Consider the following 19,816-nt stretch of genomic DNA (forward strand, 5'->3'; position numbering starts at 1 on the left):
ATGACCTTCTCCATAATCTGGATGCTGGCCACTTCATGGTACCACTCAATGATGTGCTCGAAGGACTTACGGTTGGTCATGTCAAACACCAGCAGCACACCCACAGCATTCCGATAGAAAGACCTGGTGATGCATCTGGGAACACAAGCGTAACAACTCAGTGAGCCCTTAACTTTGCTTCTCACCTACAAATGCCATTCAGGGACTAGGGCTGGTCTTCTAAGCCCCCACTGGCTTTTACTCACTTTGGGCCATGTGTTACCTTCAACCTCACGCTCAGCTGGGGCCCTGCCCTTCTTTGCTACTTGATGACATAAACATTAGGTTTGGGAGAGGTGTCCCCCCACGTTTATCTTTTACATTAGAAATTCAGGTCTTACCTCCTTTTTATTTTTCTGGAAGACTCTGTGGACAACTAGAGACCAAACTATGGCCCCAGGCCCACATCTCAGAGGTATTTGGGTACCTAATTCCCATTTATTTCAATAGGAGTTAGGCACCTAAATAACTTTAAGGATCTGGGCCCCAGAGATGGCAAAGAAATAAAACCTGATGAATTAATCAGGGAAGTGATTTTTAGTCAAACTTCTTGAAACTTTTTCTGTGAACATCTATTTGACTCAAATACATTGCACACACTGAAGAGAAAATACTTTTTGTTAACGGTTAAATGCCCTCTGGTAAGGGCTGAGAACCACCCAATCCATCTTTCTGGTACTCCAAGGAGCCCTTCGGCAGAATCAGGGAAGACAATACATGAGAATCCTGACACTTCTAATATAAAACACAAGCAGAAAGAAATGTTTCAGGCTTTCTTCAGACATCATACAAAGACAAATAAGGGCAGATCCCCACTATGTCATCCATCTTTAAGGATCTATGTTAAGAGGTTTTTTTCTGGGAGCAGATCCATCAAAGACTGGCCTTATGGTTTGGCTTCTCTCCTATGATCCAGCAAAACGTCACTGGCTATGTGGGTGAGGTGTCTCCTTGCACAAGAGGAATCCCTGGGTTATGCAAGACTGATGTAGTAGCTCTATATCACTGCCCCGCCCAGTCCTCAGCATGGCCAGGAAAAGGAGGCTGTGGTTGCAGTGCCTGTGGTCACTGGCTGGTGTAATTTAGAGCAGCTCTGAAACATCTCTAAATTGTGCCAAGAGCCAAATAACCCCTGACTGGCCCCTGGATCAGGGAGCTTCAGAGCTAGCCTAAAATCATCTTTGTGCCCCACATATTCGGACCTAAGTCAAGCACAGCTCATGTAGACCTTAGAGACTGAGCTAGGGAGGCATGCTCTAGATTTTAAAACCATACCCCTCGCTGTGTTATGGGAGTGCTGGAATAGTAAGGGTTTTCAAGGCCTCTGGCCCAGGGGAGTTAGGCACCTAAATAGGCCCCTGTCCTAGGCCCTACTCCAGTTGTTTTGTGCTGCATTGGAGTGCTCCATGTAGCGTGTGTGCCATGAGGTGGGGAAAGCATGCCTGGAGTTCAGTGCTAGTTGCCCATTCACTCCTTAGTGCTAACGTCCCCCCCCCATGACCAGAAACCGCAGCGCCTAGTACAATTATAACTGATATAAACTGCAGCTGTAGCTCCCCACAGAAGAGCTGATTTGCAGTGGTAAGAGCTGTTCCCCTGCGTAGATGTGCCAGACCAGGCCCATATCTAGTTATGCCATCGCCAGCCGTTCTGATCTCAAACCCTCGGCTCCACCAGCAAACAAGCCTCTCAACTGGTTGGATCCTTTTTCACACACAGAGGCATTATTTCTCCAGCATGCAGGAATCACTGAACAGAACCATCCACTCCCCCATTCAGATCGCGACAATAGCAAACCTGCCTTCTAGACTCCAAGTTTCCCCAGTGCTGTAAACTTCATCCACTCTCCTTCCTGCTGCTCTTTCTCCATAAGAAAGGCAGGTCCCAGTAAAAAATGAGTGGGGGGTTATCGACAGCCAAATAAACAGTTGGAATTGACCCTACTTATAACAAAAACCCTATGCTCTCCTATTGCAATGCAACCCTCCCACCCAGGCCCACCCACTGCAAACACACAAGCATGACTGGGTGACTTCATCGTGCACATGATCATGCTACAGCATGACATTGACAAAGCTGTAAAGCAAAGAAAACTGGAAACAAAAACCTTTTTTTAAAAAACAACAACCCAGCTCAGGCCATTGGGGCAGGAAAGAGAAAGCACCAGATCAGGGATGATGTGTGTGTGTTGGGGTGAAGGGAACTGGTCTGGAGCTGGTGAGCTGGGTCCCCAGTTAGGGTATATGTGTCCAGTCTGGAGGGGCAGGCAGGGGATCTGTGTGTCTGGGGAGATGGAGGGTTCTCTCTGTGTGTGTCTCTCTCTGAAGGGATCTGGTCTCCGCAGACTGGATCTCTTTGGTATATGGGTAAGGGCCGTCTCAGGGATTTCTAAGGTTCTTATCTCAGGGCTGTGCCAATGCCAGGAAAATTATAACTCTGGGTGTGTGTGCGTGAGTGACTGGAGAGTGGGAATGTGACTCTGGATGGAAGTGTCTGAGCCTGCAGGGTAAGGTAGCTCCAGTGCGCTGGGTGTGTGGTGTGAAATGGGGCGATCTGGGTCTCTGGTCCCTCCTCACCTGAATCTCTCCTGGCCAGCTGTGTCCCAAAGCTGCAGCTTCACCTTGATGCCTGGAGGCAGCTCCATCATCTTGCTGTAGAATTCCACGCCCACGGTGGGGCAGGGAGCCGGGATGAAGGACCCCTCAGCGTAGCGCCTCAGCAGGGAGGACTTGCCCACGGTGGAATCCCCCAGCAGGATGATCCGGAACTGGTAGTGCCAGTTGCCATTCAGGTGAGAGACTGGAGGGGGTGGCACCGGCTCCATTCCAAGGAGGGGCAGCAGGGCTGGGGCTTGGGGGGACTGGAGCAGCCTTTGAATTAAGATGCAGATTCCCCAGAGGAAGCCTTGGGTGAATTGGCCTGGAGGAGGTTACAAACCCAGATCCTGGCATGGAATGACAGGAGAGAGAGACAAAGGAGAGAGAATTTAACCAGAGGTCTCCACCCTCATCCCATTAACCTCCTCTCACCCCACCCTAGTGGAGTCCCCTCTGGGAGCAAAGTTCTGCTATGGGGAGAGAGACACTCCCCCATTCCCTTTCCCAGCCTTAGTCCCTATCAGCTTTCCCCCACCCCCGCCAATAAACAGACAACTCCACTGTATCAAATTACTGTCAAACTCACAGGGGAGGTGGGGGAGATGCAATTCTAGGAATTTAGCAGTTACCAGACCAGATCAGACCTGGGGTCCATCTAACCCAGTGTCCTGTCTCTGACAGTGTCCAGCAACTGCTGCTTCAAAGGTCTGTGTAAGAAACTCCACAGTAGACAATTATGCCCACAGGAGAAATTTCTTCCTGACCACAGACAGTTGTTGGTTTATGCCATGAAACGTGAGGGTTTATATACCCTCTGCAATGTTTTGTCCAGTCTAATATCGCCTTGGACATGCTAGAACGACGTATTCTTATTAGGGTCTTTCTTCACCTCTTGTGCTTGTCAGTTCCACAGTGTCTCAACTATCCAAATGAACTGAAAGAACACTCATTGATCTGCATTTGAATAGAGACCATCTCCACTCCCATTCATTAGTCTCTAAGTATTCACAAGCACTGACAGTCCATGTGGCAATTACAGCAATTACTTATAGGGGAAAGTAATGTTAGGAAAGAGCTTGGTTTCCTGGTATTCAATAATGAAGAACCATGATCATGTGCCTAGCCAGCTCTCCACAGACCCCCAGCAAGTGCCCCATGGAGCCCAGTTTGAGAGATCATTATCCGGCAGGAAGACCAGCAGTGGAATGTTAATGGTCTTTTGGGATTGGTAGTGAGGTTTGCATTACTCATTTCTATTGTTTCAGTCTGTACTGACTCCCGGCTGTGTCTTCACTATGTTTCCCCCCGGCCCCCTTAATATTTTCCCCGGTTGCTATCACCAGTGCAATGCCATTGATAGCAGCAATGGGGGGAACTCAAGTGTAGACAGGGCGCTGGGATGGTGATTACATGGGATGGTGATTAAAATTCATAGATTCATAGATTCCAAGGCCAGAAGGGACCATTGGAATCATCTAGTGAGACCGCGTGTATGACACAGACAGCCGTCCCAAGCACAATCCCACCCGAGCACCTGGATTTGTATTTGAGCCGCACCTATGCTGCCGCAGTCATGCTGCTATTTTTAGGCGCTAGCTTGGGAGACTCAAACCATAAACACAGGTTTCAGAGGAGCAGCCGTGTTAGTCTGTATTCGCAAAAAGAAAAGGAGTACTTGTGGCACCTTAGAGACTAACAAATTTATTAGAGCATAAGCTTTCGTGAGCTACAGCTCACTTCATCGGATGCATTTGGTGGAAAAAAAACCAAGTGGTTTTTTTTCCACCAAATGCATCCGATGAAGTGAGCTGTAGCTCACGAAAGCTTATGCTCTAATAAATTTGTTAGTCTCTAAGGTGCCACAAGTACTCCTTTTCAAACCATAAATGCTCTTCCTGGAAGGTTGCAATGCACCACTTATTGCACGCACTCCAGAAATCTCACACACCACAGCCAAATACAGAGTGACACCACAGGCTGCCCCCTAAGGCAGCGAAGCACAACTCACCCCACCTTGCTCCAGACTGCTTTTGATGCAGATCCCATGCTACCCTCAGAGCCCCCTAACCTGCAAGCAGGGGCAGAAAGGCCCTTCAAATTTAAAGTGATAGCTGGTCATTCAGCACAGTTCTCAATACACCACATGACATCCTGGCTCCGTTTAAGTCAAAGGGACTTAGAGGCATCAACAGATTCAGCCTCTGCTTCATTCTCCACTGGGTTGAAAACAGTTTGGCCTCTAGTCCACCCAAGCAAGCTTGATCCCTGGAGGATCTCTCCATTAATGTGACAGTTTGGCCCTGTCTATCCAAGCAGCTCCATTGTTGTGCCCCTGGGATTAGAAGGGACAGAGAGAACCATTAAGAGGGAATTTTCCTAGTGCACACCTTGACTTAATTAGGAAAGAGATTGTCTGTGAAGAAAATCCAAACACATGGAGCAAAGCAAAGAATGGATCAAATGAACTGATTCAATTGTTACCAGATAAAGGAGTCCTGAAGACGCTGCAAACAATAGCAGCTTGTTCATTGCCTCCCTGTGGAGTGAGGCATGGAGGCCTCCTTTGTTATCAGCAAACAATCTGTCCCCTCCACCCGATGGGTCTGTTTATTCCAGGTAATAAAACATCTTCCTAGGCTAAATGACAGGAGTCACAGTCAGGAAAGGAAAAAAGTGAGATGGTGGAACAAGGATGTGAACTAACTGAAATGTGTGCGCTTCGGCCCTGCTTTCCACAATGGCTGGGTTTTCAAAGTGCTGAGCACCAAATGCACTGAAAAACTCACTGAAATCAATGGGAGGTCGAGGCTTAAATAACTTTGCAGATCTGAACCGGAATCTTTTGAAAGACTGGCCTCTGACTGTGGGTGGGTGCTAAGCATTTCTGAATATCTATCTATCTATCTATCTATCTATCTATCTATCTCCAACACCCATCTATCTAATCTAATCTATCTATCTATCCCCATACACCCATCATCCATCATCTAATCTATCTATCTATCTAGCCCCAGGTTTCAGAGTGGTAGCCGTGTTAGTCTGTATCAGCAAAAAAACCGAGGAGTACTTGTGTCACCTTAGAGACTAACAAATGTATTGGGCATAAGATTTCATGGGCTAAAACCCACTTCATCGGATGCATGCAGTGAAAATACAATAGGAAGATATATATACACAGAGAAAGCTTATGCTCAAATAAATTTATTAGTCTCTAAGGTGCCACAAGTACTCCTTTTGTTTTTATGAAAAATAGGTGTTGCCATACCAACTGTAATGGGACTAATCAATTAAGGTGGGCTATTATCAGCAGGAGGGGGAAAAAAAACTTTTGTAGTGATAATCAGAATGGCCCCTCTCAAACAGTTGACAAGAAGATGTGAGTAACAGTAGGGGAAAATTAGCATGGGGAAATAGTTTTTACTTTGTGCAATGACCCATCCACTCCCAGTCTTTATTCAAGCCTAATTTAATAGTGTCCAGTTAGCAAATTAACTCCAATTTTGTAGTTTCTCATTGGAGTCTGTTTTTGAAGCTTTTTGTTGGAGAATTGCGACTATTAGGTCTGAAATTGAGTGACCAGGGAGGTTGAAGTGTTCTCCGACTGGTTTTTGAATGTTATAATTCTTGACGGTTGATTTCTGTCCATTTATTCTTTTGTGTAGAGACTGTCCGGTTTGGCCAGTGTACATGGCAGAGGTGCATTGCTGGCACATGATTGCATGTATCACATTGGTAGATGTGCAGGTGAACGAGCCTCTGATGGTGTTGCTGATGTGATTAGGCCCTATGATGGTATCCCCAGAATAGATATGTGGACGGAGCTGCCAACAGGCTTTGTTGCAAGGATAGGTTCCAGGGTTAGTGTTTTTGTTGTAAAAAAGAAAAGGAGTACTTGTGACACCTTAGAGACTAACAAATTTATTTGAGCATAAGCTTTCGTGAGCTACAGCTCACTTCATCAGATGCATTCGGTGGAAAATACAGCTGGTGAATATTTGCTTCAGGTTGGGGGGCTGTCTGTAAGCGAGGACTGGCCTGTCTCCCAAGACCTGTGAGAATGAGGGATCGTCCTTCAGGATAGGTTGTAGATCCTTGATGATGTGCTGGAGAGGTTTTAGTTGGGGGCTGAAGGTGACAGCTAGTGGCGTTCTGTTATTTTCTTTCTTGAGCCTACCTGGAGTAGGTGACTTCTGGGTATTCTTCTGGCTCTGTCAATCTGTTTCTTCACTTCAGCAGGTGGGTATTGTAGTTGTAAGAACGCTTGATAGAGATCTTGTAGGTGTTTGTCTCTGTCTGAGGGGTTGGAGCAAATGTGGTTGTATCTTAGTCTAGAGCTTGGCTGTAGACAATGGATCGTGTACTACAGTGCTAATAAGCAATGGTCACATAAACACCACCCTATACCGTAAACCTACTGACTGCTATGCCTACCTACATGCCTCCAGCTTCCATCCAGACCACACCACACAATCCATTGTCTACAGCCAAGCTCAGGGAGCTGGCAGAAGGTGATGGGGGATGGCAAGGGGCTGGGAATAGAAGGGGGTGTTCATGTTGTGAGTGTCCTTTTGGTGGAACGACTTTCTCAAAGAAAGTCCTACAAATGGTCAGATGCTGGAGGCGCCTGATCCCCTCTGGAAGTTCATTCCATAGCCAGAGCTGCTCACGTGAGAATGCCTTGTCCCCATCTCTCAGGTGCTTCATCATCACCTTTGTTTCATTTGATGGGAAGATGAGGAGAGGAGATATTTCACCCAGCTGCAGAAATTAGAGTAGTCCAAGGCAGTCCAACCTGATACCGGTCATGTCGCTCTCTAGTATGTTGTTGGCTATGAAACTGACATGCCTTAACTGCCAGCCCGATGAGCCATCGGCTCAGGGGAGCTTTGACTTCGAGCTCGGAGGGGATCCCACACACTGCTTTATGGCTACCGCTAAACCCCAAGGTGACCAAACAAATTTAAAGGAGTACTTGTGGCACCTTAGAGGCTAACAAATTTATTAGAGCATAAGCTTTCATGAGCTGTAGCTCACTTGCATCCGATGAAGTGAGCTGTAGCTCACGAAAGCTTATGCTCTAATAAATTTGTTAGTCTCTAAGGTGCCACAAGTACTCCTTTTCTTTTCGTGAATACAGACTAACACGGCTGCTACTCTGAAACCAAACAAATTTAGTGAATGCCTAAGGCACTAGAAGAGTCATTGCTTCAAATCCAGCTCAGACCCATAGCGAGTAAGGCCACGACTGCACTTAGAACTGTTGCCACTGTAGCAATGTGGGCTGGGGTGTGATTTTTTTTTAATTACATTTTTATACCAGTAAAAGCCACAGCATAGACACAGTTATACTGACAAAAATGGCACTTTTCCTGGTATAGCTTATTTTGTTCAGGGAACGGGTCTAAGTTATGCTGGCAAAAGCACTGCTTTGCGATATGCTGCATCTTCCCTCTGTAGCAAACCATTTCTAGTGCAGACCAGGCCTAAGGCTGAAGTGGATGCATTCGCCACTGAAGTTTGTAGGCATGGCACCCAACTTACTCCAGGGCTGTCCTGGGTGCTAGAAGTTGTTTCCATCTGTTATGAGCTGTAGGCTCTCCAGCATGTTCCTCATGAACAAGTGTTCCAGGCTCATAAACATCTCAGATGCTGCTAACCAGCCGCCCTTGCAATGGAGAGGCAGCTATGTACTAAGTGAGCCATGGAGATGCTCCCCCTCTCAGGGTGCGATCACTTTGGTGGGGGTGGGGGAAATCTGCCCTGCTACTGTGGGTGATGTAGCTTATTTGTGGATAAGGGATTTCAGTTTACAGGCTGGCACCCCTTCCTCCTGGCACTGGCCAAGTCACCCCTCCATCAGTCCAGCAAGTTGGATGCAGGGGGGTACCTCTGACTGTGGGGCTTTTTTTCTAGTCCCTTGTCTGTTCATGTACCCATCCTCTTGGCAGCATCCACTGACTCTAGGCTCCTACTCAGATCGCTGGACACTGTCTGAGATTCTCTACTCTCTGACACCCTCTGGATCCTTGATTTGACCCTATCACCTGCACCCCCATCCCTATTGTTCATAATCAGTTTAGTTGCAGGCTCTTCTGTTGCCACCACCCACCAACTGAGCCAGCTGGTCCCAGCATGGGCAGTAAGGAATCCATGTTAAAAGCTCTCAGCACCCAGGTTTAACTGTGGAAAGGGACAGGGTACAAAGGAGGGGAAGAGACAGGGTTACTTTCCTGTATGTCAGTTTGCAGCTCTCCCCTTTCTACATCTTGGGAGTGGGAAGAATGGAGCTTGGGCAGGGCAGCTCATGCAGCGTCTGTAATAGATACTGTTCTATCTTCACACCTGCTTCCCGTCACCCGATAGCATCAGGAGCAGTTCTTTTATTACAAGGGTCTTTGCAACTACAGAAGGCTGAGCAAAGGGCTGACAATGCTGACACAGGCAGATCCTTCAAGCACAACATGGGGTGGGAGGTTTTGTGGGGCAGCAGTTCTCATGCAATATATTGCCCTTTCCTTTCCTCACACTCCAGCTGAGGCTCTCAAAGCACTTTGCAGACATCAATAAATTAACACCTCTGCCTAGGAAATAATGTTTGTTCTTTATCAGTTTTGTAGGGAGGGTAGCAGGAGCCACCCAATGAGACAGGGCAGAAATGGGAAGCGAACGCAAGTCTCCCGGGGCAGCCCATTTCCCCTTCTTTAGCCACAACCCAATTTGTACCCATTTGATATTTCTAGGCCAAGATTTTTTGGGGGCAGCAAATGGGTGCCTGAATCTAGGCTCCCAAATCCATGTTTAGGCATCTAAATTCATGGCTTCACTTTCCGAGTACCACAGGGTCAGTCTCCCCGCTGCTTTCATGGGAGGGAGAATGGCAACTCCTGCACCCATGCTTATGGGGCTGGGGAAATGCTGCCCTCCCCAACTTCCTCGGGTAGGGAATGCCACTTCCACCCACACTTTCAGGGTGGAAACTGCCTCGGCAATATTTTCAGGGAAGAAAACCCCAGCCCCAGGCTTCCCGCAAGGGGTGGGTGGCCTTATCTCCAGGATTGTAACAAGGGAAGGGGAGTGTCCTCATGGGCTTTTGGGGAGTATGTGAAATCCTTCCCACCCATGGTTTAGGTGTGGAGGAGAAAATGCAGCCCACACCGACAGGCTTGGGAAAGGTGGTAAGTGGCCCCCAACCCTGCATTTGGCTTTTACAAAACAGAATATATAACTGGGGTGGGTTTGTAACATGGATGAAGATTAGTAGGGGGTGTTACCTGGTAATGGACAAAATTTCCCATCTCACTGTCTTATCCTAGGGTTTTATTCTGCTTACCATCATCATAGTATCCAAGCATGTAAAATCAGTAACAGTAAAGTCCCTACTAGCCTGCAGCAACTTGTGTGACAATTGGTGATTGCCTTCTTCCCCACATTCTCATTTTAACACACCTGCAACTAAAGTAAGGGTCACTAGAATGCAATGACAAATTATCACTTAGGCCTTGTCTATATTAGAGCTGCTACAACAGCAGCAACAGTGCTGCAGCTGTAACTGTACCATACCCCTTTCAGGAGTCTGACTATTAACCAGCCCTTTGATTTGCTTTTAGTTCCGTCATTGCTCCGAGTCAAAAATCCCTATAAGACAGGGATTTTCAATTCATTTTCTCTTGTCTCTCCAGTAGCGTTTGGATGGAAACCCACTCACCACCATGGCCACCTGCAAGGTCAGAAAAACCTTAATCTTTTGTCTGTCTACAGTTCAGAGTATCCTTGTTACTCTGGGAACACCTAGCTCTTACACAGCACCTAGCTTACATAGATCTTATTAGATCTCAGCATGCTTTACAAAAAAAGACATTTTTAGCTTCTGTGCCTCGGATTCCCAAGCAAAGTGACTTTCCCTAGCTCATGGTTTCTCAATCCATGGGTTGGCACCCAAAATAAGAGAGTTGTGTGGCAGCTGATGTCCCACAGGGCTGGCTGGGATCACTTCTGTGCTCTGTGCATTGCAGCCTCTGGGGACCCAGTGCTGCTCAAGTTTGGCCTAGACATTACCACAACAGGAATCCAGGTATGCAAAGTTTGAGTCAGCAACACTGCAATCCCCAGAGCCAGCTCACAGCTCCACTCACATTTGGTCCAGTCAGGGGAGCAGAGCCAAATCCAGCCAGTCCCACAGCACAGGAGCTGCCACTGTGGGTGAGGCAGGACCCAACCCCCCTGGGGGACAGGATCTGACCAAAACCACCCCAGGGCCTCCACCCCCAGACTATTTACTGGGTCACAACAGGGCACAAACATTTACTAATGGGTCCCAAGCCCACAAAGGTTGGGAACCACAGGTCTAGCTCACCCAGCAGCAGAGCTGGGAACAGAAATCAGACCATAGGCCAGTCAGTTTAATTACCAACTAAAAGTATGAACAGAAAAGTCAGAGGCAAAAGTTTTTGACTGCTGCATTTATTATTTCCTGATTCCCTATACAGGGGAGTTTTTACTAAGAACACAAGCTCTCTGGAAAGGACAGTCCTTGTATTGATACAGATGCAGTTGAGCCTGTAAACAATTTCCCAGGATGTGCGAGTAGTGCTAGGTGATTTTCATATGCAAGAGAAGGGATGGGCCCCTTCCCTGAGGAGCTTGCAGCCTAAGAACAGGCGCACAGAGGTAAGGGAAGAGGATTTTCTATGCAGGATAATGTTCTCTTTGGGACGCAGAAACGTAGCTTTTAAGAGGGACTTAACATTGGAGGGGACAATCCAGTCTCAGCTCAAGTTTGAGCTCTATGTTCCACTTTGATCTGAAAAAAATAAAATAAAAAGGTAGCTATGAAGTGTGCAGCTGGCTTCCTGCTAGACCCAACCACACTAGGTAGCGATTTTAAACAGAGCCCAACTGTTCTGTTAACGATGGGTGTCTGGCCTCAGCCCCATATCCGCAGGATTCATCCAACAGTCACCATTTAAAAGGAGTCATCACTGACCAGACAGAGTTAAGCAGGTCTGTATGCGGCTGTGCATTGCACCAGCACTTCCAGTTAGACTCTCAGTTTCTGCAGAAACTGAGCTTGTCACCGAGTGACATTTCTAGCTCTTATGGTTGCAGAGAAACTCCCAGTGCTAGACCTTCAGCACAGGTCAGAGGAATCACACTTCAGTTAGCTACCTCTGTGCAATTTAAGTATCACTATTAAAAAGGCTCTTCCAATCATTGTAAAGAGGCCACCAGCTGCTCTGAGTAGAGCAGTCCTACTCCCTGAGATATGGGGCCAGATCCTCAGCTGGTGGAAGCTTATAGTTACATGAACATCAGTAGTGCTAAGCTGATTTACACTGTCCCACTTTTCCCCAAGACTGATACCTGGAATCAATCTACAGATAAAGTTAATTTCAGAAGTTCTTGTAGTGTTCAGATGGAGAGAGCAAGGCCATTTAAGATGCCATGAGCCCCAGGAGGCAAGTTAACAGTCAAGGTTTTTGAAGCTGTTGTCATGTTATATGGGGGTGGGGGTGTCATGTTCTAATACCAGTTCAGAGTCAAATCAGAGTGATTAACTCAATGGAATCTGTCTGTTCTGCATCTGGAGCATTGGTCAGCGATGTCAAACATGGGAATTACTAGCTCAATGGCTCTTTAGCTCAGTTATTTGGAAGCTTACTTTGCCCATCTATGGGTCTTTCCGGAGTTCCAGCCCCTTGGGAGACACTATCATGTTCCACTAGGTGGCAAGACCTATTGGCCAGTCCATTAAGCTCCCCTTGGCAGCATCAGCCTCTTCCATTTAGCAAGAGATCTCTGTGAAAGGCAAAAATGGAATTGGAATTAGATCTGAAGAGCACAGGTCTTTGTGTACAGAAGAATGCACCAAATCAGCAGGAATACAGCCAACACACCAGCCCCTCTGAAATCCAAAGAGGGGAGAAGCATGATCTAATGATCCCTTCTGGCCCTAATTAGCAAAAGGAATTCCAAAAGGAAGTTGCATTGAGCAGTCTAAGATATTTACCTAGACACCCCCCCCTGCAACTAGACAGTTACATTTCACCCAGGGCTTTGCAGATAAATAGCAGTGTTCCAAGCCAGCCCCCTCTCAGTGCAAGGCTGTTCTAGCAGAGAGAATGAGACCAACTTGCATTTCACTTTCCCTCCTTTTTTGACCATGAGATCAGTGTTCAGATCTGATGGGAAAGGGATCTGGAGGTGAAGGAATCCCCACTTCTGCGCTGAAGAGAGTTGTCAATCTCACCTTGCATGATAGCTGCTGTGTGCCCACTTCATTCCATCCAGCAGACGAGAGATCTCAGAACTGCTCAGTGTTCAGAAGGGTGCCTCCAGATGGGCCCTAGGAAACAGATTTGCACCATCCTGACAGTCAGTTAAGAACAGGGCTGCAGATACCACAGAAGTAGGAACTTGTGCAACTAAGGGCCTCTTAACAAGAGCAGCACGACAAAGAAACCAATGCCCTGCAAGTGAAAGCTTATAGGAGAGGCGAGTGACAGCCATCGGCACACAGGGCTTAGCTGCCAAAGTCTCTCCTCCTTGTTCTTGCATGTAGTTGGAGATCCTGTGGCTATTTCACTGAGCCACAGCTCTTGGTTTTACATGCACTCCAAATGCTCAGTACTCATTCAGTGAGGCTTGTTATAGTTGCTGGGGGGATGGGGAGATTGAAGGACAGATAGCGTGGTCTAGTGGACAAAGCACTGGACTGAGACTCAGGAGAGCTGGGTTCTATTCCAACCTCTGCCACTGACCAAGTTCCTTCCACTATTTGTGCCTGTTTCCATATCTGTAAAATGGGGATGCCACCATCAACCTTTATAAAAGGTGGTGCAATCAGATGAAAAGCACTGTACAGCTGCTGGGCGCTAGGCAATACAGGTTGCAGGGAGAAGGACTGAAAGAATATCGGCACTAAGGCTGGTGTAAATCTTTAGGGCCCACTCTGTGCCTGCATAGAGACAGCAGAGGGGCTACCCCAGGGACTGAACCTGAAGGTGTGCGAGACAAATGATCACCAGAACATGAGCTAATTGCAAGCCACGGCAAGTGGTTTCCATCCCATTTAGTATTTTGCCTTCAAGCCCCCACAGACCTGGCTGCTCTGCAACCAATTGTCACGCCTACTCAGCCAATAACCAGCACCATAAGCAGAGCAACATCTTGCACTCACCTGCCGGATTTGGCAGCAGGCGAAAGCAGGTAGTCTCCAGGACAGGGGCACCAGCTCCTCACTTAGAGAGGGAAAAACACCAAACAGCCCATTAGCCCACCACCACCTCAGTCTTATGGACACAAAGTGCTACTGGAACAGGAAACAGACCTTCTAAATGACAAGGAAGCCTGAAAATGAATGGACTTGCAGAGCTATCTCAAGAACTGTATCTAGATACAGGCCCCTCTCCCATCCCTAGACACCTCTGGGCCAGGCAAAGCCTGTGCAGAGACACTCCTAGCACATGTATTTTCCTGAAATGTTGCTGGACAGTTACAATGGAACAAACTGAACAGCGACCGTCAAGGAAAACAGGTCACTTTTGGCTCCTTTTTGACCACGTCAGCTACACAAGAGAGACAGACGCAGCTTCGATAGGGCCGTGGGAATGTTGGAGGGCACTTCTGGGGGAGGAAAAGGCAAACAAAGCATGGCCAATTATTGTTGGCTTCTTTAATCACGCTGCTCAGCTTACCTGCTGACCAACAGAAGCCATGCCCTCTCCCCCCGCCCCCGCTTCAGCGGGCAGCTTTTTAAAAACTCAGCAGAACACAAGTATATGGCAAGCCACTTACCCTGCTGGGAAAGCAAGTGAAAGCAATACCAGGCTCATGCCTGGTAGTTCCAGCATCTCAAGGCTCTGTCCCAGCATCTGGAAGAGAGGAATGGCAGGATAAAAACTGATCTCTAGTAAATAAGCAATATATCATTCACCATTTTATGACATACTAAAAATGTAAATTAATGATAAGAATATTAAGCTACATAATTGCTTAAATACAGGTGTATAGTTATAGTACACCCTCCTAGGTAGAAAAGGAAAGGAGTACTTGTGGCACCTTAGAGACTAAAATTTATTTGAGCATAAGTTTTCGTGAGCTACAGCTCACTTCATAGGATGCATTACGAAAGCTTACGCTCAAATAAATTTGTTAGTCTAAGGTGCCACAAGTACTCCTTTTTTTTGTGAATACAGACTAACAGCTGCTACTCTGAAACCTCCTAGGTAGCAAAAAGATGTACCAAATCTAATGTAAAGGCTCTATTTAGTTTTAGACCCACTTGTTTTAATGGTTATATAAATTCCGCTGAAGCACAAATGGAAGAATTATTAAATATCAATTATTTAAATCACCCCACTCTGGGCAGGATCTGCACAAGTCTGGGAAGCAGATGCTGTTAAAGGCTTCACAATCTTGCTACATGTGAAATAGGGGAGATTGTGGAAAGTTTGCTTTAATGGGGGCAAGCGGAATGTCTCTTCCACCTCTTAACTGCTTTTGGGCCTCATTATTGCCACACACAAAACTCACCCACCTAGTGAAACACCTTACTCAGTACCACCCCCTTTTTTACACCACCAAACACAGGGCTCTGCCTATTTGCAGGCACACAGCTTCCTGCAGCGATTTGTTCCTGGGCACAAAACCAGCACCCATCCCTGCTTTGCAAACAGGGTGCTTAGCTGCCTCTCCAGAGGCTAGTGGGATAGGCCCCAGGGCAGTGCTCACTTCCTGCCCCAGCACCTCCCACGTCAGTCATAAAAGTTAAAAAAAAATACTGCCTGAACCCCAGCACCTCTTTAATTACAAATTAAGCAATAAATACAGGAGACCCTTTAAGGCACATAGTGAGGTACAATCCCAGATGACCCCCCCCCCCAGACCCAAAACAGAGCCTCCCAGGATTTACTGCTAAACAGCCCTTTAAGTCTTCCCAGCTGCAAAGCCCTGCAAATCCCCGGGGGATCTGCTTTATATCCCGGGGTATCCGCGCAGGGCTCTGACAGGGAGAGCCGGGTGGGCAGGTTGAGGAAATTTCGGTGCAGACCCTCCATCTACCCAGGGCGGGGGGTCCAAGCAGCCCCCTGTCCGTGGGCAGGCGGCTTGGAGGCGCAGCCCGGCCAGGCTAAGCAGAGCCCTGCAAATCCACAGGCCATTTTTTGCAGCTCAGAAGCGGATACGCATTTTTTGTACCCAGGCAGGGCTCTCCCCAGCTGCCCCCTGCTATGATCAGCGCTTCCTCGCCCCAACCAGGTGGGAATCCACCCCGGAGCTGCAGAGCCCCATTCCTTAGGGAGGGTCCCTTTGTATTTCCAACACCTACAAAATATTACAGCCCAGCCCGCTCCCCGCAAAGGTGAGCGGCCCCAGCTCAGCTAGCAGGGGGCAGAGCAGCAAGACGCCCCCGGGGAAGAGAGGATGGCGGCGGATTGCAAACGCCCCCGGGGCCTTACCCGAGCGATCTCCCGCCGCGGACCGCCCAGGAAAAGAACGAAGCGTCTCCGAGACGCGGCTTTTAAGAGTCAGCCCTGCCAGCGGCGATGCTCTGATTGGCTCCTCCGCGAGACCGTCCTGCAAAGCCTTCTGGGAGCTGTAGTTCAACTCGCTTGCCCCCTGTATCCAGACAGCGTGTCTGGCGACCTGCCTTTAGCCTGTAACTAGCACAGGCACAGGGAGGTTGCAAAGTCAGGGGCTGAAAAGTTAGGAAGCTCCGGAGTTGAGGCTGTCTTGTCTGTGCCCTCTGAAAGCTAATGTACTCGATGCTTTTTTTGCCTCTGTCTTCACGAACAAGGTCAGCTCGCAGACTGCTGCACTGGGCAGCACAGCATGGGGAGGAGGTGACCAGCCCTCTGTGGAGAAAGAAGTGGTTGGGACTATTTAGAAAAGCTGGACGAGCACAAGGCCATGGGGCCAGATGCGCTACATCCGAGAGTGCTAAAGGAGTTGGCGGATGTGACTGCAGAGCCATTGGCCGTTATCTTTGAAAACTCATGGCGATCGAGAGAAGTCCCGGATGACTGGAAAAGGGCTAATGTAGTGCCCATCTTTAAAAAAGGGAAGAAGGAGGATCCGGGGAACTACAGGCCAGTCAGCCTCACCTCAGTCCCTGGAAAAATCATGGAGCAGGTCCTCAAGGAATCAATTCTGAAGCACTTAGTGGAGCGGAAAGTGATCAGGAACAGTCAGCATGGATTCACCAAGTGCAAGACATGCCTGACTAATCTAATTGCCTTTTATGATGAGATAACTGGCTCTGTGGATTGACTTTAGCAAAGCTTTTGACACGGTCTCCCACAGTATTCTTGCCAGTAAATTAAAGAAGTATGGGCTGGATGAATGGACGATAAGGTGGATAGAAAGCTGGCTAGATTGTCGGGTTCAACGGGTAGTGATCAATGGCTCCATGTCTAGTTGGCAGCGGGTATCAAGTGGAGTGCCCCAAGGGTTGGTCCTGGGGCCGGTTTTGTTCAATATTTTCAATAATGATCTGGAGGATGGTGTGGATTGCACCCTCAGCAAGTTTGCAGATGACACTAAACTGGGATCAGAGTAGCAGCCGTGTTAGTCTGTATTCGCAAAAAGAAAAGGAGTATCCGTGGCACCTTAGAGACTAACAAATTTATTAGAGCATAAGCTTTCGTGAGCTACAGCTCACTTCATCGGATGCATTTGGTGGAAAAAGCAGAGGAGAGATTTATATACATATACACACACAGAGAACATGAAACAATGGGTTTATCATACACACTGTAAGGAGAGTGATCACTTAAGATAAGCCATCACCAGCAGCAGGGGGGGGAAAGGAAGAAAACCTTTCATGGTGACAAGCAAGGTAGGCTAATTCCAGCAGTTAACAAGAATATCAGAGGTTTCAGAGTAGCAGTTAGTCTGTATTTGCAAAAAGAAAAGGAGTGCTTGTGGCACCTTAGAGACTAACAAATTTATTAGAGCATAAGCTTTCGTGAGCTACAGCTCACTTCATTATAATTCTTGACGTCTGATTTGTGTCCATTCATTCTTTTACGTAGAGACTGTCCAGTTTGGCCAATGTACATGGCAGAGGGCATGTACATGGCAATGTACATTTGCTCCAACCCCTCAGACAGAGACAAACACCTACAAGATCTCTATCATGCATTCCTACAACTACAATACCCACCTGCTGAAGTGAAGAAACAGATTGACAGAGCCAGAAGAGTACCCAGAAGTCACCTACTACAGAACGCCACTAGCCATCACCTTCAGCCCCCAACTAAAACCTCTCCAACGCGTCATCAAGGATCTACAACCTATCCTGAAGGACGACCCATCACTCTCACAGATCTTGGGAGACAGGCCAGTCCTTGCTTACAGACAGCCCCCCAATCTGAAGCAAATACTCACCAGCAACCACACACCACACAACAGAACCACTAACCCAGGAACCTATCCTTGCAACAAAGCCCGTTGCCAACTCTGTCCACATATCTATTCAGGGGATACCATCATAGGGCCTAATCACATCAGCCACACTATCAGAGGCTCGTTCACCTGCGCATCTACCAATGTGATATATGCCATGTGCCAGCAATGCCCCTCTGCCATGTACATTGGTCAAACTGGACAGTCTCTACGTAAAAGAATAAATGGACACAAATCAGACGTCAAGAATTATAACATTCAAAAACCAGTTGGAGAACACTTCAATCTCTCTAGTCACTCGATCACAGACCTAAGAGTGGCTATCCTTCAACAAAAAAGCTTCAAAAACAGACTCCAACGAGAGACTGCTGAATTGGAATTAATTTGCAAACTGGATACAATTAACTTAGGCTTGAATAGAGACTGGGAATGGATGAGTCATTACACAAAGTAAAACTATTTCCCCATGGTATTTCTCCCTCCCACCCCACCCCCCACTGTTCCTCTGATATTCTTGTTAACTGCTGGAATTAGCCTACCTTGCTTGTCACCACTACAGACTAAAGACCGAATGGCTAGGCAGCTGTTCTGCAGAAAAGGACCTAGGGGTTACAGTGGACGAGAAGCTGGATATGAGTCAACAGTGTGCCCTTGTTGCCAAGAAGGCCAATGACATTTTGGATTGTATAAGTAGGGGTATTGCCAGCAGATCGAGGGACGTGATCGTTCCCCTCTATTCGACATTGGTGAGGCCTCATCTGGAGTACTGTGTCCAGTTTTGGGCCCCACACTACAAGAAGGATGTGGAAAAATTGGAAAACATCCAGCGAAGGGCAACAAAAATGATTAGGGGACTGGAAAGCATGACTTATGAGGAGAGGCTGAGGGAACTGGGATTGTTTAGTCTGCGGAAGAGAAGAACGAGGGGGGATTTGATAGCTGCTTTCAACTACCTGAAAGGGGGTTCCAAAGAGGATGGATCCAGACTGTTCTCAGTGGTAGCGGATGACAGAACGAGGAGTAATGGTCACAAGTTGCAGTGGGAGAGGTTTAGGCTGGATATTAGGAAAAAAATTTTCACTAGGAGGGTGGTGAAACACTAGAATGCGTTACCTAGGGAGGTGGTAGAATCTCCTTCCTTAGAAGTTTTTAAGGTCAGGCTTGACAAAGCCCTGGCTGGGATGATTTAGTTGGGGATTGGGCCTGCTTTGAGCAGGGGGTTGGACTAGATACCTCCTGAGGTCCCTTCCAACCCTGATATTCTATGATTCTATGATTCTAATTCACACCCCCTTGTGCATATGCAGTAGGATACAGACTTTAGAGATACCATCACCTGCTATTTCTTCCACAGGACTCCTGCCACATTCGGGTTTTACCTGGGGTTCTTCACCCTTCAAAAAATCTGGGGGTGATGTAGTATCCCACATCCTCTCCTCCAAAGCGTGCGTGTGTGGGGGAGGGGTGTGTTCCACTCATCCGCCCACATGAATCAGGGATGTACCCTCCCCCTTCCCGCCCCCCCAAAAATAAAGCTTTAGGAGACACAGTGCAGGGGCTATATTCCTGCATGCCATCCCCAAAACCAAATGTTGGGGGCATGTTTCTCATCCACCTGAAAGCATGTGTTGCGGGGGCATTGTGTTTTTTCTGTCCACGCCCTTCTGAGAGCATGAGGGGAGGCATGTTTCCTAGTCATCTAAATGCATGGGAGAGGGGAAAATGTGTTCTCCATTCCTCCTTAAAAAGTGTGGAGAACGCGGGGGAAACATGTCCCA

The 19,816-nt window shown here is 47.7% G+C and overlaps 1 protein-coding gene, 1 long non-coding RNA gene and 3 other non-coding genes across 5 annotated transcripts in view; all 5 read right to left on the minus strand.

Moving 5' to 3' along the window:
* The window catches only part of LOC119845267 (ras-related protein Rab-42-like), a 3,570-nt gene extending 524 nt beyond the window's left edge, over positions 1-3,046 (minus strand). Inside the window, exons 1-2 of the mRNA XM_038377253.2 lie at positions 2,616-3,046; positions 6-135 (exon numbers count right to left, since the gene is read on the minus strand). Of these exons, the coding sequence (XP_038233181.1) occupies positions 6-135; positions 2,616-2,863 (378 nt within the window). The 5' untranslated portion in view covers positions 2,864-3,046. The remainder of the gene's footprint in view (positions 1-5; positions 136-2,615) is intronic.
* An 8,034-nt stretch (positions 3,047-11,080) lies between these two features.
* LOC119845376 lies at positions 11,081-16,162 on the minus strand. The gene is made up of 6 exons (XR_005289579.2): positions 16,091-16,162; positions 14,430-14,506; positions 13,813-13,873; positions 12,883-12,978; positions 12,295-12,431; positions 11,081-11,436 (listed from the first exon to the last, which is right to left on the minus strand). It is a non-coding gene; the product is annotated as an uncharacterized LOC119845376 (long non-coding RNA).
* LOC119845600 lies at positions 11,552-11,623 on the minus strand. Its single transcript, XR_005289652.1, has one exon. It is a non-coding gene; the product is annotated as a small nucleolar RNA SNORD99 (small nucleolar RNA).
* Positions 13,115-13,247, minus strand: LOC119845592. The gene has a single exon (XR_005289646.1). It is a non-coding gene; the product is annotated as a small nucleolar RNA SNORA44 (small nucleolar RNA).
* Positions 14,097-14,240, minus strand: LOC119845591. Its single transcript, XR_005289645.1, has one exon. It is a non-coding gene; the product is annotated as a small nucleolar RNA SNORA16B/SNORA16A family (small nucleolar RNA).
* Positions 16,163-19,816: the final 3,654 nt, after the last annotated feature.

This window comes from Dermochelys coriacea, chromosome 19, assembly GCF_009764565.3.
Source record: "Dermochelys coriacea isolate rDerCor1 chromosome 19, rDerCor1.pri.v4, whole genome shotgun sequence".
Classification (NCBI taxonomy): Eukaryota; Metazoa; Chordata; order Testudines; family Dermochelyidae; genus Dermochelys; species Dermochelys coriacea.